The sequence below is a fragment of the Corapipo altera genome, unplaced genomic scaffold, assembly GCF_003945725.1.
Source record: "Corapipo altera isolate COAL_440 unplaced genomic scaffold, ASM394572v1 51, whole genome shotgun sequence".
NCBI lineage: Eukaryota > Metazoa > Chordata > Aves > Passeriformes > Pipridae > Corapipo > Corapipo altera.
The window spans coordinates 12,667,694-12,687,181 of NW_020884892.1; the positions used below are offsets into that span (position 1 = coordinate 12,667,694).

General features: G+C 32.5%; 1 protein-coding gene across 6 annotated transcripts in view; it reads left to right on the forward strand.

The window, feature by feature from the left end:
• The window catches only part of CSMD3 (CUB and Sushi multiple domains 3), a 610,641-nt gene that overhangs the window by 365,987 nt on the left and 225,166 nt on the right, over window positions 1–19,488 (forward strand). For all 6 annotated transcript variants that reach the window (XM_027645674.1, XM_027645676.1, XM_027645678.1 and 3 more), the window contains 4 exons: window positions 1,159–1,353; window positions 8,456–8,594; window positions 13,481–13,668; window positions 15,530–15,718. In XM_027645674.1, coding sequence (XP_027501475.1) covers window positions 1,159–1,353; window positions 8,456–8,594; window positions 13,481–13,668; window positions 15,530–15,718 — 711 coding nt within the window. The remainder of the gene's footprint in view (window positions 1–1,158; window positions 1,354–8,455; window positions 8,595–13,480; window positions 13,669–15,529; window positions 15,719–19,488) is intronic.

A 19,488-nucleotide genomic window follows, 5' to 3' on the forward strand; every position in this document is an offset into this window, starting at 1 on the left:
AGACAACTATTCAGTGAAAGCATGATTTTCATTCCCAATATCTGTGGCATTTCCTAAGTCAAAATGTCAATAAGTAAATGCTTTCTCTTGTCTGTTGCTATGATTTTTAATACCTTTGTAATGCAACATCTGAGAAATCTTTCTGCTAAGCTAATGAAATATTACTTTTTTAAAAATTTCATGGGTATGTTTTGTCTAGTAGACACATTAGTAAAACTACAGGGAAAAAAAAAAGTGAAAAACATCTTTTTAGACTATAGTCCTTTCTGATGTCTCCATATGTAAGAATATTTCTGAAGATACAATTTGAAGTCATCATGTGTGATGAAGGTGGATATCATGCTTGTAATATTTGTCCTCACTGAAAAATCATCATTCTGAAGAATATAGGATATATGCACAGTGTTCATAAATAAAACATCAAAATACAATAGCTAACCAATACATATATTTTAATGATAGTGTTAAATATGATCTTTCTTCTCCAAGTTTAAGATGTGCTCTGTAGTAAAAGACATGGACAAGCTTTGTTATAGTATCTAGATGCATACACATAAATTAAAATTTTTCACTTTGTCCATAGATAAACGTGAAATTTTGTACCTACTAGGAATTTGTTTGACCTTAAACAAAATGTTATGTTTAAAGTTTAAAATTTTCTTTCTTTTGCCAAGAAAACCCCGTTTGTCACTGTTCATGAGCATTCAGTACAAGTAACAAAATAAAATATGGTAGTATTAGGCATACTGAGGTCAGTATGGTTCAGATGGTGTGACAGTGAATTGGATATGCAGAAGATGACTAAATTTATTATATCATAGATGCTTGCCCTGAAGGATGCTTCTGTCCCATTGTAACATTAGATAGGATGGACTCTTGGAAAGGAGAACTTAACCATCACTGAAATCTACCAGCACCTAGCTGTCCAAGATGAGATTCATGCTGGTATAACTTTATATTTTAAGCAATTTTTTGTACCGGTGTATGTTTTTTGATGTTGATCAATTTTTTTTATTTCTTATTATTTCCTTTCTTTCCTAATATAATTTTTTTGTTCTCATTTGCAGAACAAAATCCTAAAAATGTCCTGTTACTTGCAAGAGTTATCACACTATTTCCCCTTCCCCCCACCCCCTTTTTTTTTCTTCTCTTAAAAAGCATTTGGACATAATGAGTGCCCGGATCCCGGAGTTCCAATCAATGCTCGGCGTTTTGGAGACAACTTTCAACTGGGGAGCTCAATTTCTGTTATATGCGAAGAAGGATTTATTAAAACACAAGGAACTGAAACAATTACTTGTATTCTAATGGATGGAAAAGTAATGTGGAGTGGACCTATTCCTAAGTGTGGAGGTATGTGTAATATTTCTTTCTGGTTCAGGAGAACTTGATGCAATGTGTTTGTCACCAAATGAAGTTCAGATTTCTGCAGAAGTGTAGCACAAAGCTCCTGTAAAACCTAACCCTTAATAAAGGAGTCTAGTAAGGCATGAGTTTTTATTATAAACCTGTCTGCAGGAGTGAATTTTTCTTATAACAGTGATAAGGGTAGAAGAAAAACATGGAAAAAAATGGCACATACATCAGTGATGTAAACACTGCTCTATAACATCTGTAATGATGAAGGCTAATCTAAGAAACTTATAGAACTGGAATGGGAATATTTTACGCTCTTCATACTTTCAGATAACTCCTATGTGGTGCTGGAGGAACTATCATTTCCCAAAGACATTTTTTACTTGAAAGGATTACTCCTGCCTTTTTTTTTTTTTTCAGTTCTTTTTAAAGAATATATTTGTCTCATGTGAAAAAATGTTTAAAGTAAAGAGTTTCAGTGCTAGAAAAGCATAATATTAATCTCTGCAGTTTGGAATTCCAGTACAATCAGTATCATGACTGACCTAGTTAATACTTAGAAGAAAGAAATATCAGGGGAGAAGAAAATAAGAAAATCCTTCTGTTTTCCCCAAACTTTATTTTAGTATATTGAAGACTCCTTTTCTTCAGCTATGATATTTAAATCTCCTGCCAACTTGTCACTCAATGTTCTTGAGCAGAAGTCTGGGGGTTTTGTAGGGGTTTGTTGCTTTGATTTTTTTTAATTTTTTTTTCACCTGGTTTCATATAGGTTTTCTTCAATATACAGCTATTGACTTCCTGATTCAAACAGATGAACAATTTAAAATCATTTGAGTGCTCAGTGACATTTGCTGATACAATATTAGATTAGAATGAAGATGCTGATCTCTTTTGGGTCTTTGACCATGCTATTTAAAACTTCTTAAGGTGTTTTAGCTCTCTGTTGCAGTGCTTGTGTTTCTTCCATCAACAGTGACTCCTAGGCTGGGAAAGATTCCCTTAGCAACTGATCTTCTTTTTTTATAGAAATTAAATATTTCATACATCACAACATAAAAACCATAGTGGTTTGCATATTTCCTTTGACTTGTTTACACTAATAGATACCAAAATATAATTTTTACTTCATTGCCTATAGCTGAAGATCTCTTCTCCTAAAGGGGAAAAATTAATTCAGTTGCTTGTAATGTTTATATTTAATCAATAACAATATAATCTCTGATTTATGGTTTGTGAGTTTTTATTTTAAATGAAAACTCAGTTTTTGTTTTCACTATGTAACTGCCTTCCTGAAAAAATTTACATAATTTCAATACCTTAATGTGACTGCTTATAATATCCTTCACATTCAGTTTAGTTTCTGAGATAAATTATTATTGTTTCATAGATATAAGGTGGGTCAGTTTCACTAGACAAGATTAGTATAGGCTATAATGCCTCTGCTTTCATATAGGCTTCATGGAGCTGTCCAACACTGCTAATAAAATATAAAGTTGCATTTTTAATGTTACATTAAAAACTTAAATTACTGGGAATATTTTTTAGTGTCAGTCCATGCAGAAGATAATCCGATCCATAGGCACTCTGGATATTCTGGATGGAGCATATATTGGAATCCTAAAGGTTCAGACAAGGGTATATTTGTATTAGATGTTTTTATCGTATTTAGAATTAGATATACTTTTAAAATTTCAGATAAAATTGGAAGACAAATGAAAATATTTTCAAACTAATAATGTAATTTGGTCTGTTAGGGTGTTCAGAATTTTTAGTGATTGTGTGCACATTTGCCTGTACTACACGGTTATTTCATATAAGCTCTACACACACCTCGTAATTTCATTGTCGTATATATCAAGTCAAAGGCATAACCTCCACATTCTGTCCAGGAGATGCTGAATGTCACTGCTGTGCACTTTTCCTTCCACTGCAGAAATGTCAGCAATTACAATTTATACCAGAGAGCTATTTGATAATAAACGTGGTGCAGATGGACAGGGTGAGCACACTTATTTTTCAGGGCAGTCCTGACCAGCCTCTGCTGGGACTTCCTCCCAGCCCTGCCCATGGCCCAGGATCCTATTTTTGCTGAGTGTGGGGCTGCGATTCCAGCCTCAGCAATGCTGCTGTTCTCGGCTCAATGTGCTCATGTGACTTCCTGGTTTGGCCTCAGACCGAACCCATCAAATTGCATTATCTGATGGTCACTTGGTTGTTACCAGACCCTTTTCCTGTAACCAGTCCAGACTTGTTCACCTTGCTCAGGAAGAACTGGATCTGTCTGTGAAGGCTCTAACTCAGTGTATGCTTGTGTATGTGTGCACATGTGATCTTCCTTGGCTCCTGGCTTCTCTTCTCTAGTGGAGCGGTCTTGCTTTTGCTGCTCTCTGATGATTTTGAATTTGGGATTCCTGTCCTTGTACCTTTCATCCTTCCTGTGAGGGTTATATTGAGGATATTCCCATAATCTATTCTAATATTGTGCTGTTATACCTGTGCTGAAGCTCTAACCTTGGTCTTCCTGCATAACTCCTGTAATGCTTAATATCCTGTGGTTCTGTAGCATTGGTGATAAGCTCTTGGAAAAAACATGACTAAAACTATGAATCTACAAGACATTCAGTGATTAGCCTGTCATCCTCAAAGCTTTTTTCATACTCACATACAGAAATTTCCTGTCTCAACCCCTGTACATTACTATACAAAGAAATAAATACAAATGACTTTGTAAGAATTCTTAGATCAGACTAAGATTAGCTTTCAGTATTTGGCATATCCCTGTGTTTGACAAATAGATTCTGGTTGATGACAACCTCTAGTTAAGTTATATTTCTAGTGTTTTGTTTTGAACACACAGACATTGGGAATGAATCTGTCAGGCAACCATCAAATATAGCTAGAAAAAAGAATAGGGGATGAAAATCAACATAAAAAAGGTCAGGGAAACAATCTTTGTCAAGATAAGGGTTTTATTTTCTAAAAAACAAAGCTCTTTAATATGAGCCAAATACCCAGCTATTCTGGAGGCAAGGACTCCTGGGTCTAGGAAATCGGGTTGTGATGGTGGAAGTCAACTGAAAAAAATTGGTGGAATCTTACACTGCAAGCATCAGGAAGAACCATAATCAGGAGATGGGTAAGAAAGATGAAGACCTAAAACAGCAGCAAAACATTCGTTATTGTGAGACCCCAATTAGAAAGAGAAATTATTCCAAATTTAGGCTATCTTATAGTAAGAATTATTTTTAATGTACTATACATATGAGTATTTTTGCAATAGAGGTTTTTGCTGTATTCTAAATATAATCTTTAACAGTTTCATGAAAATGTAATGAGAATATGGAACTTTGTACAAGTTTAGCAGTAATGTATTCTAACTATGGTAGTATACTGGCTCAGAATAAGGCCATCTGGTATTCCTATTCTTGTTGATACACTTTGTAGTTTATAGGCTCCCTATACATTATGAATATGTGGCTATATACAATAAAATATAGGGATGATGAATGCTGGAGAGTTAACCTTCTAGTTGTTGAAGTGAATAGGAATTTAAATACTTTATTGTTTGACTGATACTGTTTGCCGGAGGTAGTATGAAAAAGAGACTTTAACACAAAAGATGAGAAAACCCATTTTAAAAACATCAGTGATGAAAACAAATCTAAATCTGCATATTTAGAAATGTTTGTAATATATTGAATTCTGAAATCTACATAACTTTTAGAAACCCTTTTTTTTCCCCCTACATATTATGGGAACCATGGGCTAATATGTCCTTAAAACCAAAAAATACCTATTTATAACAGTTCATCATTTTAATATAGAAGTTTGGTAATCTCCTGAGAAAAAATGAAGATCAGACAAATGCATAATAATTCATGGTCTTCAATTTGAAACTGTGTCAAAGAGAGCAAAATTAATCTATTTTTCTAGTGGAAAAGTACAGAATAATATAGAAAATGGTATGTACTATGCCAGTACCAGTATGGGGGGCTCTCACAAGGACAGAGCAGAGAGGAAAAATCACCTACTGCTGACCATACTTCTTTTGGCACAGTCCAGGACACATTTGGCTTTCTGACCTGCAAGTGCACACTGTTAGCTCATGTCATCTACTAATATCCACAAGTCCTTCTCTGCAGGATTGTTTTCAATCCATCATCTTCAAAAGGTTTCCTGACATATCTCATTTGCTTTGGAAGTGAGTATTGAAGTGTTTTGATAAGAGGCCAAAGTTTTTTCCCTATGTTTAAAAATTAAAGGATTAAAGCAGTTTATTAGTTCTTTTCTAAGATACTTTGTTGAACAATAAAAGAAAACCTTAGCCTACATATAGATGTCTATGATGTAAATAAATACATGTATGTTTCTAGTGAGTGAATCTGGTAAAGAAACAAAGCAAGCTCATCTTTCCCTTCACAGAATGAAATTGGGGGAAAAAGTTTCAGCTTGATTATGTCAACTGTGTATGAACTTTGATGCTTGGTGAAATCCAAAGTAATTTGGTGAATTTTTTTCAGAAAAGTGTCATAAAACTAAAAATAAGGAAATACATTAAAAAACAAACAAAAACCCAACCAACCAATGAACAAACAAAATAAACCTCTAAGATTTGCCTTTAGAAAATGATTTAGTCCCTGAGGTTTAAGATCCTGAGGACCTCACCAAATCTAATTTGGTCTGGATCAAATTCTTGATTATCAATTAAGCAAAGAATAACAATAAGCCCATGATAACAATAAACTGGTCATACCTTCACAGTTCTGTAGTCTAATGTATTTATTCTAATATTTGTGAGAACCAACAAAGTATTTAAGCACAGAATGGCTAGTGTTGGAAGGAACCTTAAAGATCATCTAGTTCCAATCCCCCTGCAGTGGGCAGGGGTACCATTCGCTAGATCATGCTGCTCAGATGTCCATTCAATCTGGCCTTGAACAATTCCAGGGATGGAGCATCCACAACTTCTCTGGGTAACCTGTTCCAGTGCTTTCTTTACTCCTCTGAGTAAAGAATTTATTCTTAAAATCTAATCTAAACCTTCCTCCTTTCATTTTAAAATCATTGCCCATTGTCCTGTCTCTAACTGTATAAAAAGTCCCTCTTCCTTCTTTTTACAAGGCCCCTTATGGTACTAGAAGGCTGCAGTGAGGTCTTCCCAAAACCTTCCTTTCTCCAAGCTAAACAACCCCAGATCTCTCAGCCTGCCTTCAGTGCACCACTCAGCTTCATGTCATCTGCAGACTTGCTGAGGGTGCACTTGATCTCATGTCTATGCCATTGACAAAGTTATTAAAGAGTACCAGTCCCAAGATAGAGCCCTGAGGGACATCACTCCCTAGCATCCTTTTAAATGAAGAAATAATGTTTTCCTAGTGTTTGTAAGTTACCATGTGGCCTACCTGATTATAATGTATGATAAAGTTCGCATGTATACATATATATATATACACTGAAGCTGACTTTTTTCTCTAGACATCTAGATATTTTAAATTGTTAGAAAAATATTATGATTTTTTACCTCTTTTAAAAATGGTAATACTTCTAGTGATTCAATTACTGCATTTCTTAGATAACTCAAGATAATTCTGTGAATTAATTTCTCTAGGGAATATCAATCTACTACTGAAAATAAATAAATAAAAACATGACAAGTACTCCTACTGTCTTTCCCTCACCTATCCATAACGCAGAGGTGATGTTGATCTCACAAAAGTGTGATGACACATGCACTTGACTTTCATAGGCATGTAGATCCATCAGATGAAACGGGTTTGCATTCATGCATGAAATTAAAAACCCACACAGAGCTTTGTAAGACTAAAACCTAAAAGATCTGTCCTTCAGCAGTATTGGTCTTATGGTTCTTACTCTACCAACCTGTAAGATTATATCATCTTTGGGATGGACTAGCACTCTCCATAGCCAAAATCAACTTCAGTCAAACCTAATCGTTACTTCTGAGAATGTCTATTCTGCCCTATGACTGTCTTAACACTGAAGAACTAATGGAAAAATCCCTCATTCTGTACCAGATTTTCTTCAGCTATTTGTTAACTCAATTGGTTAGAGCTTGGTGCTAATAATGCCAAGGTCATGGGTCCAATCTCTGTATGGACCATTCACTTAAGAGCTGGACTCAATGATCCTTGTGGGTCCCTTCCAACTCAGAATATTCTGTGATTCTGGTCTAGTGGAAGGTGTCCCTGCCCAGGGCATGGGAGGTTGGTATTGATTTAAGAATTGTTTTCAGAAATACTCTTCATCCTTGTAATTCTTACAGTTGTGAAGATTCTTACTGTAATTAATGTGCCATTAAACCACTGAAATACTTAAAATTACTCACTTGTTCCAAGAGAAAAATTACATGTTATTTCTGGTAATTCTACTTGCAGAATATTTATATATTTGTATATATTGATCTATATTTTCCAAGTGCTTAAAAAACATCAACTAATCTTGGAAGAATGGTAAGTAGGTCTTTTTCATGAATGAGGAATAAGAACTGCCAACGTGACAAGCAAAATGCATATGCTATGACAGTAGATTTATGTCAAAGTTAAATAACACTTCACTGCTTTCCAGCTTTATACTCAACTAAAACTTTTTCAAGTTTTTCAAATCTCTCTGCTCAAAATTAAAAGCAAAAATAATGATATATTGTAGAAATTATGCTTTGGTTTATGTCCTTTATTGCAGGAAAATAGATTGTACTGTAAGGATACAGTAAAAAAACCCCTGTTGTCAGAATTATTGAACAGTTTATTTTTAGTTTTTAGGGTCTTGTTTGAGTTAATCTCCATCTAATTCTGAACACCATAGAATATATCAGCTTTGAAACCTTTTTTTGAGTCTTCTTGCAACTGAATTTTTAAAATTTGTTTATTATAGTTGTCCTATATTGAAAATTGCAATTGTGAATTACATATAAGAAGTCTATGTTATTTACCTTTCTCTTTGCTTCATTTTTAACTCCATGTAGTGGGTATTTTTCATGGTAAACTAATGGAAAGTGACAATTGTGATTGAAAATTATAATTGTGAATTACATGTAATGAATCTGTGTTGTTTACCTTTCTCTTTGTTTCATTTTTAGCTCCATGTGGTGGGCATTTTTCGTCTCCCAGTGGAGTAATTCTCTCTCCAGGCTGGCCAGGGTATTATAAAGATTCCTTGAATTGTGAGTGGGTGATAGAAGCTGAACCAGGACACTCTATCAAAATTACATTTGAAAGGTCTTTGCTAATTTTTCTTATTTAATGTTTTCCAGTTTTTACCCAGAAACAGGAGTTATTAGCTTTGTCATAACATTATTTTCACTATCGCTCAAATCAAGCAATTGTATTATCAGGTAGGACTTTCCAAAACACCTTCAGAGCATAACTATTATCTTCAGTGAAATTTCTACCTGATGTGCTGAAAAGCTTTTGAAATTTCAACCCTCTTGCACATATTTAAACCTGTCTGGCCCAGTTAAAAACTTTGTCTATTTTTGAAGATTAACTTTTTTATTTGCTTGTAACCATATTACTATGATAATTACAAAGTTCTTTGTTTCTCTCAAAACCATGAAATCTTCAACTCTAAAAATCTGAATCAATTGTGAAAACTGAATTGAATGCATTCATATTTTTATCTATTCTGAATATTTAACTATCAAATCAGCTGATCTCTTTTTGTAAAAGGACTGTGTACTTTCAGGATGGAGTTCCACTTTCCCCAAATTACTTCAGTATTCCACTTTTCCTTCATTACCGTGTCTTACTAAGGTCCATTCCCAATTCTAAGGATTGAAATGTGCTGAGCACCTTACATTTCTCATGACATTTAGTTTAAGCTCTTTATTAGAAAGCAAAACAAAAAAATGCAATTAAAGAATGCTTTTCTACATATTTTCAAGGATGTTTTAAGTTATTTTTAACTGTAAATATTAATAAAATTATATGAAAATCCAGGAAAAAAGTGCCTTTGATGATCAAAGTTTTAGGGCACAAATATCATGCAAGTACTTTTCAGTTGATCTATATGCAGTATATTTTGACTACTCCTGGGCACAGGATTAAAAGAGAAGACATTTCTTTCTTTTAATACAATTCAAAAGTTGTTTTTAGCAGGATGTGAACTCCATATTCTCTTAGCAAAATTTCTCATTGTGATAAGATTGTTTAAAACTTTTTTCTAGTACTATTGCTTACACTATAATAAAGTGATCGTGGAACATTATATACAATCAAAGGACAAGTAATAAAGACATTTCAAAGTTATTTTCTATCCTTAATATAAAATGAAAGCTAGTCTTCCAAAATCACTATTGCTCTTTATGACTTAAAATAAAGACTTACCAAACTTTTTACCAATTAGAATACATAAAAAGGTGAATAACTCCCTCTTGCAAAAACTAATCAAAACTCATATTAATTCAAAATTAAGAGAAAATTATTCTTTCTTGTCTTGTAAATCAAAATGAAAACTAAAAAAATGAGCTTTCATTAACCTAAATTTTTGAAAAAAGTTATAATTTCAAATAGTTTATTTTTAATTCAGCAATTCATTTAAACAACAGATTTGGTGTGGACAGTCATTTCAAAGTGAAAAGCATTTGCCTTTATATTTGCAAAATGCTAAGCCAGCTGCATTTTCTTTTTTTACTCATGTGTTTTACTATATATGACATTTTCTTGTGTACCCTTTTTGTTTGTAATGCATTAATACTTTGTCATAAAATTACGCAAACTCTATTCATCTTGTAAGAGCAATAAGATGTGGTCTCCAGATCAGAGAGCGAGCTTCTATCCTCTTTAAGATACTTTCATTGCTGCCCATTTTTGACACTCTTGACACTTGCCATAAATTGGGCTGATATGCTTATTGCTCAGATGCAGTAACGCAGAGAGGCTCCAGTCACATATAGATGTGTGTACTCTTATGTGTCTCTGTGCAGAAGTGCATGTAAAGATACATCTTTGTATGTTTACACAGATGCATTTAGATATATAGTTACATGTTTGGATGTAAAGAAGAAATTATTTCATAAATCAAATAATGAAACAGATCTTTATAGTGTACTGAAATAAAAGATTTTGTAAGCTATGGTTATGCTTTTTACTTAGACATTTTTCACACCGTTTAAATTTACATTCTGAGTAATTTTTAAATTAGCTTTTTAAAAACTCATTCTAGTCTTGGCTATCCTTGTTCTACTCCTTCTGCTTGCTTATCTTCCACTACATTTTCTTAAGACAAAAGGATAATTTTGTTGAAATATACACTTTTAATACTATAACCAACTGGGTTACCTATACGATTAAAAAACCACAAACCCTCATATTTTGCCCAGATCTTTACATTTCAGCTTTGTCCTTAAAAACACACATACTTTTTCTTGTTTTTATCATTGCAAGTATCAAAACTTCCACAGTATGAGTAGTTATTTGGAAGATTTTTAGTTTCTCAGTCAGGGAAAAATATTTATAGTACATGTCTAGAATCTTTACATACTTTTTTGGATTTTCTAAGAGGAGGGGAACAGTTTGTACTAATACACATTTTCTACAGAGTGACAGCTTAAGGTTGCATCAGTTTCCCACTTGTAGAGTAGTTTATTTCCTTTTAATCTCACATCTTCCTGTTTTCCAGTACCTTCTCTCTTATGACAGTGGGTAGGTGCCAGGTACTGCATTCCATGACTATATGCCACAGTGTTCCTGTTCCAAGGAGCCAGAGACATACAGGAAAACAAAGAGATCTACAGACATAGGGAATAAAAATAGCTATTAATTTTTGTGCTTTAACTATGCAAAAATATTTTTTTTCATATTTTGTTTTATGATTGTGCATGTATACTTTAAAAATTTATTCCCATTCTACAGGCATAAATAAGATAGATAATCTTCTGGTATTTTGTTATAGATCAGTATCTTTTTAGGTTCAATTGAAATGACAGAAGTGATAAATGGCAGTGCCATTCTTCATTGTAATGAAGTGTTTATCATGTAGCTTAATTATGAGTATTTAAATGCAAGGGATGCTGATAGCAAACTACTGAGTGGAGTACTAGTCACGTTTGTCTAATGAGTATACACTGCGCAGCAGGATGTCCTGACATCCCATTGAATTGGTAGGGGGGCTCTTAGAAACAAAGATGCATGTTATAAATATTAAGGCAGCTTTATTTATTCAAATAAGACCTCTTCTAAAAATTGCGTGTCACCTCCCGTCTTAGAACTTGTTTCACTCCTGTCTGCTTCTGAGTCCTCCATAAGAATAGACCTCACATAACAATGATGAAAGGACATTGGAGCGGTCTTACATGAAACTTATTCCATTTCTATAAACCCCTACTGTTTTCTCACACCGGAGAAAAAAATAGGTACCATGTAAATATATGAGATAAGTTGAGCATTGAGAGGAAAAAATTATAGAAGCATCACACTTACAAATTAAATTTAAATTATCAGATTTTGAGCCAAATGACCAAGCAAAGGCATTGTACATAATACCCCCTTCAAATTTCTTTCAGTTCATCTCACTTAAAAATGGTTCTTACTTTTTTTTCTCAGGTGTTTATTCATTTTTTTCATCACTGTATTTTTCTGCTGTTTGTGGTGTATGTAGTCTTTGAACACAAAGTATTTACGAGAGGATTTCTTTTATGTCTTTGGACGTTCAACTTAATTTCAGTATGACTTGACTAACCTGATGGCTGCATTACATTTGTAAGGTCCATGCCTTTTTACACCTTCGGTCTCAAGTATGTTTTTGATAAAGGGACTAAGAAAGCAGAACAAGACTAAATGATCTGTTTCCAAGATTTCTTCTATTTTGTATGGATTACTGGGAAAAAATATTAGAAAAAGCAAGTTATTGGTTTTTAGCAATATATCACTTTGAGTTCACATGGGAACTAGCAAAACACAAAATATTCAGTTCTCCTCCTTCTAGGATTATCCCACTTCATTTCTGTAACTCCCTATTACTTTATTTCTGTGCTCTTTTAAATGTTATTTCATGTGAATGGAACACTGATAGAAGAAAATACATGTTTTGGAGGTTTAATTTGTCTTCTCATCTTTTGCCAGACTCCTTTACACCTTAAAGCTCAGACTCTTGGGACATAAATATTGAAATACTGACTTCCTCAGTGCATTGGCATTAGTCATGCAGTTCTTTGAATGCATTTCACAAAGCCGAATTAGGCATCTAAGTAAATCAGAGAGAGAATTAAGAATATCTGAAGGGTGCTTATAAGATCCTGCTGTTAATCGTTGCTTTTTGATTCTAGAAGGGTTTTTTCAATAACCCACCAAAGTTCCTTATAGAGCAGTATGATTGATCTAAGGTCTCTCATAGCAAGAAAGAGAGAAACCACTGTCAAAATACCAGACACAAGTTTGGGATTGCTGATAGCATCTAAAACAAGACAAGCAAGGAGATATCTAGCAGCACTGTCTCACTCAGCTTTTCCTTGACAAGGACAGCACACGTGCTGTCTTTAAACACTCGTCTTGTTTTCTGTTACTTTCTAAATAGGATTTTTAGTTGTGGGTTTGTTTTTTTATTTCCCCATAACTTCTGTCACCACTTTGGACCGAATCTCAGCTGGCATAAAACCACTGGAGTCTCAGTGCAGACTCAAATAATTCTATCGCTACTTATAGAGGATTTTAAGAGTAGAAATTCAAGAGTATGATTCTTTGATAATATAAAGTACCTTGATGATATTTTTACCACATAGAATAGATAAACTAAAAGAATATATCAACATATTCTCCATATAATTTACTTAATTATTCAAAAAGACCCCATAATTTTGGGTTTTAAAATATCATATGTAAATCATATTAATCTTTATTAACAAACTCTGTTTCTGGATTTTTTTTCCTGCAATACAAACCAGCTCAAGAAGTTTAAACTTATTTCTCATGTTGCTAAACCACTAACCTGAAATTTTATTGTTGTATTAATTATATAGGATAATTAATATTATTGTATTGATATTGTAGAATAGATATGTGAAGACAAATATTATCAAGGAAGGAGTATAGTTTTAAAATATGGTGTTATTGAATTTGTTGTAACTGTCTCTTTAAATTTGTGCCTCTGGGTGTTTCCTCAATTCCAGATTTCAGACTGAACTCAATTATGATGTTTTGGAAGTTCATGATGGACCAAACTTATTATCTCCACTTCTGGGATCTTACAATGGTACACAGGTCCCCCAATTTCTGTTTAGCAGTAGCAATTTTATTTATCTTCTCTTTACAACTGATAACAGTCGTTCTAACAATGGATTCAAGATTCACTATGAAAGTAAGTAATTCTGTACTGTATTATTTGATTTCACCTCCCTCTCAATGCTTATTCTTGTCATAAATATATAAAGATTTACAGATGTCATCTTTGGTAAATTCCTGTTATTTCTCAGTCTGAGAAAGATTTAGTGATGTTAAACTGCAAGAGTGATGACCAATAATTTTACTTAAAATTTAATCTCATTGATGTACTACTCTGTGCTTTAAGAATCAAAAGATGAGAATGGGAAGCAAATGCCTTTCTTCTGGATGCTGTTTTAAGGCTTGATATTCTTATATTTTATACAATACATTTTTGTGTGTGTAAAACTGCATGAGATTAGGAAGATTATGGAAGTCTAAGCAAATAACTGAATTACTGTTTTGATTGATGTATCTGCAGCTCTAACTGAAGGTAAGGCAAAATGCACTTTACACTAATGAGCTGAAAATCAAGCTATGGGATTGCTTGCTTATGGATTTTAAGGGTTGTAAAAACCTTCCTATGTGATTTTTTCTTTTGCCTTTTTTAGAGTAATACAAATGACACTGAACAAAGTATATGTAAGATTTCATACTTTATGAATTCTTAAAATTCATTTAAGTTTATATATCCTAATTCAATTTACTTTTTGCATTTCTAAATATAACTTTTGTTGAAATAGTTAATTTTTTAAGAGAAATAATATATCTATTGTAATCACTATCTGATTTGCTTAGTAAAGGTCATAAGCACATTGTTATCTGTCCATTTCTGTTTCATACACCAACTTGTTGGAGCTACCACCAAACTGTTTTCAGGTTTTTTAGCATTATACACTAGTGGAGAATAAAATTTAAAGTTAAGATGTCAGAGAACATTGAAAATATGCATTCTTACCATTTGTACACAAAATAAACAATTTTCAGTGCTTGCTTTTCTCTTTAATAGCCCCTGTTTATACACAGACATCTAATACTAATTTAATTTTTTCTTAATTCTTACTGATTTCTCATCTTCCATTATCCAGTACAACACAATTCTGATTTCCCTTTTGGGAATAATAATGACTAATGGTTCCCTCCTCATCATTTCACCCTTCATATATCATAGTGAAAGCTGAGGTCTTTTATATGTTCTTATCTTTTATGCTAATTATTTCTTTTCACACAATTTCTTTGTAAGGAAGGATATTTTATGACTACTCTGTAGGAATGAAAAGAATAAAACCCATAAAAAATTTAACACTGAATAATTCTTATAATTTTTTGCTTCAGTATTATTCCTAGAGGTTTTTTTTTTTTTCTCATGATTATTTTATAATGAACTTCTTTGTATGAACTTTATATGTGAACTTCTCACTGGGAAATAATCTAAAAGGTTTAATATTTCAGCACACATTGAAATTTCCTTTATCAAGTCAACTTCTCTTTACTCTATTTTCTGCCATTCTTTGTCTTCTTAATGTCTCATATATCAAATAGCACTAGGTATGAGAGTTATTTATGTAAATAGTTTATCTATGTAAATATTTCAAGGATCAATATCAAAAGAAATAAAAATCACTTTAGCTATGATAAAAAATTTTGATCCAGAAAAAATAAAGGCTGGAAATCAGGATTTTGAGTGATCATCAAAGCTTTTCAACATCAGCATGAGGTACAAAATCACTTAATGTTACTAATGCAAGTTGTTATCCATAGCATCTTATAATGGTAACAGAGAGAAACAGTGCAAAGATAATTCACCTTAAATGCATGATAATGATACTCTCACCCCCACTCACAGCACAATCAATTACTTAAATGAATTTTAAAAAAAATCTATAGGTTGTTTATTTAACTTTTTCTTTTTGTTTTATTTTTTTTCTTTTTTTTTTTTTTTTTTTTTTTTTATCTAGGTGTAACTGTTAACACTTACTCTTGCTTGGATCCTGGCATACCAGTGCATGGACGTCGTTATGGACATGACTTCTCTATAGGTTCCACTGTCTCATTTAGTTGTGATCCAGGTTACAGGCTGAGTCATGAGGAGCCTTTGCTATGTGAAAAAAATCACTGGTGGAGTCACCCCCTCCCAACTTGTGATGGTAAGGATGAATGGATTAAATATAGAGTACCTTAAAATATACGGATTTTACTAAACTATTAATAACTACAATGAGTTAAATCTTGGAGCTTGGAAAACCTCTGTTTTTAGGTAAAAAGGATACTTAGAGGAAATAAATGTTATATAACTCTGTGATGAGACATATAACCAATAAAGCAGAGAATGATACATAGTTATTTAGCTCTGCAGATTACTGAAGATATGTCTATCTAAAAATATATTGCTGTGAGCTGATTGCAAAGTTAATGTATATCTGCTTGTAAATCACTCATTACAAACTACAAATATTTGTGTTTGGGTACCTATCTATGGACACAGGTGTGCTGACATACAAAACATGGAATGAAGTTTATTTATACCTGACTCAAGACCAACATTTCCTCCTGTTTGATGCTGATCACTGTGTTCCTAGCTCGGTAACAAAACTTGACACCTTTTAATCACTATAGGAATTTATTAGGACCACATTATACCTGATCATTAAGCATATGATTATTAAACCAGGCAAAAGTGGGATTGAGTAACAGGTCTCCAACATATCATTAAAAATTCTGCTTGAAAAATTATATAATATTTTCAGTCATCTCTTGTAAACTGAGTTGTTCATTTTAATGTTTTCCCACGTAGGGTGATATCAATTATATGTAATATTAAGAAAGTAGATTGTAATGTTCATTACGTTGTGTTGTTTGAGATGTTTACTTCTTGAAATAATTTCCTTGCTTGGAGCATGGCACGTGTTTTTCTGATGATGAAAATTCTGTCAGGAATAATATTACCGTTTAATTCTAGGGTAGTATTTAACAAAAAAAGTCTCCTGAACTTTTATGAACTACAGAATGCACATGATAGTATATTTTTCTAAAACAGTTCTTAGTGTCTCAGGACACTCATTTAGAAAGAAAAAGATGAGTCTGAATGAAGACTGATGAAGAAGTTCACTGATCCATATGTGATTTGCTATATGGAAATCTATTAATTTTCAATGTATTTCTTTCTTTAAAAAATGGTAAGGATTTTCTTGGTCTTCAGTTTGCTTGAATAGGATATTCTTTAGTTTTTTATATTTCAGTAAGTTGAAAGTGTCAGTATATAATGATACTTAAGACTTGTGGTGGTAAAAAGGGATGTGAATAATCACTTTCCTGAAAATGACACTCTGTAGTTATGCAAACCCATTTCCTAAGAGATTCTGCGTCTCACTCAGGCTTTGAAATGAAGAATTACAGGGTTCTGCAGTTTGCAGTCAAGGGGACTATACTTTGCTGAATAGGCCATAAAATTAGGATGTGTTTTCTCATGGTGATAGGCACTAGATGGTAACAAGGTGAAAAAAAACAGTATTAACACACTCACTATGAATACTGTGCTCTGTTGTTAATAAATGTACATATTGTCATAAATTTTTTCTTAAAGATGCTGAACTAGCATGCAATTCATTAAGTAAATGAGGTGGGTTTTTTCTCCAGAGCACATTGCTAAATGGCAGTTGTCCATTCAATAAATATGCTCTGAAGGTGAGATTAAGTACATTTATTCTACCAAATTTAATCAATTAATGGTTGAAATACTTTTAACTTCATTTTCTTCTCTGGTAGAATGTTTTTTAATAGGATTCAGAGTCCTTACACCCTCAGGAAAAAAAGGACATTTGCTAAATGTTCTGTTCTTTGCATAAACTGCAAGCATGGGTTTGTATTAATCATACCATCAATAAACACATCAGTCGCTCCTACTGCTCATTCAATATGTTACTCTGATGGTTTCTGAGGAGCAGAATTCTTTTTTGATTGTTCTTTTTGATAATTGCATCTCTTTTTTATAACTGCATCACGTAGTGATATGGAGACAGACCCTGATAATTATGCAGACAGATCATGACAACTCGTGTGTGTGTTTCGGAGGAGAAGTATGTAGAAAAGAAAAAATATTAAACTTAGAACAAGTTCTTCCTCAGAGTAGAAGATGGTATTGACTGAAATTCTATTCATTAAATTCTAGTCATGATGCGTTTTGATGTTGCACAGAAAAACATCATAAAAAAAAAGGAAATAAAATATATTGTTTTGAGCTTTGCTGAGAAAATATTGCTTGTATTACATTTATACCATTCCTATCTAACTACTACATATGATACACTTTGTACCTATATATCTGGAAAGCCCTGAATTTCTTGATTGTAGTCACCTTCCGATTCTTCACTAAAAATTTTGTCTTATCATGTCCTCTCTGTATGAATATTATAAGAGAATTTTGCTTTTAAGCTTTGAATAGATATGAAAAAATCTAGTTTTCTCAATATATGAATTATTGTATTAATCTCATTAAAAATTACAGGTAAAATAATGTAAAAGTTAGATACCTAATTAAGAGTGTAAAGCGCTCTTTATTCCCTTCATCATAACATGAAATTGAATTCTAATAGATAATAATACTTATTCAATATTTGAATTAAAAATAAATATTGTCATTCCACCTGATCTTCATTTACCTAAGAAAATTAATAAATAGAATGAAAAATATTCAAGCAAGATAGAAAACATTTAATGTTTACTTTGGAAACCCCTAGATGCCCAAACAAATTAAGAAATATGACTTATGCAATACCATGAGGAACTTATTCAGGAAATATGGCAGAGAAGAGATGTTATGTAATTTCTGTTGATATGTCTAAGATAAAAATAATACTTCTATTAAAATACAGCTGTTAAAAAGCCTGCTGCAAATATTCAATGTGGTAGAGGCCAAAATTGGAAACGGATAACATATATTGGTCTATTTTAGATTTAAGTAAGAGGGTAAAAATACAAGTTTATATTGTGAGTAATCTAGGCTACACTAGTTTCTATTAAGATAATCTGTTGTGTATTATAACTCAAGTCCAAGATTTCTTTCTAGAAGCTGATTATGATAATTTGATGTCCATATTGGTAATTTACCACTACTGATCTACATCCTGTTGTAAGATTGCATTTTCTGTAATTAGGGAAGACAAATGCCAAAGTTTCTTGGTCTAGGAAGTACAGTATGCAAGATTCAAAATCTAATTCACTGTTTCAATAATTTTAAACTATGTTTTACATGTCACTTTTATTATCTAATTGCACAATAAATGAGAACCACCCTAGAATTATATTTTTAGTTGGAAGTTAGAGTTAATTAAGCAAATGAATGTAATGAGGCTTCTGTGTGTTTGTGCACATATATATTCGTATCTGGAGTTATATATACACATCACATTTACGTATAAATAGGGTTTGCTTTTTGTTTCTTTGTGGTTCTGTCCGAACTAGAATATGTTATTAGTTTTTTTCAATGATACTTGAAAACCAAAACTAATCATTATTACAAATCAATTAAAATTGTGTGTTTTCTCTTCCCATCACCTCTGAAAAACAAATAGTTTTCAGTTATTTGTACTTACAACAAGCTGAACTTACTGAAAAAAGGTGGGGTTTTCATACTTCTTATGAGTATTTTCTCTTTTCTGAGAAAATTGAGTTACATCTTTGTATGTCAGTGTCTAAGTTGTGTTTGGTAATCCATGGCTAGTCTCTTGAAAAATCTTTATATAAGAAAATGATAGTTGATATAAATTGAAAATGTGGAAAATGTTAATTTCCAATATATCTTCAATCAGACTAAAAAGAAAAAATATTATGTTTGGGGCTTTTTTACATTACTTATTAACACCATTTGTAGAAATACATGGATAAATGCATTTCTATATGTTTGTACCTATTTTTATAT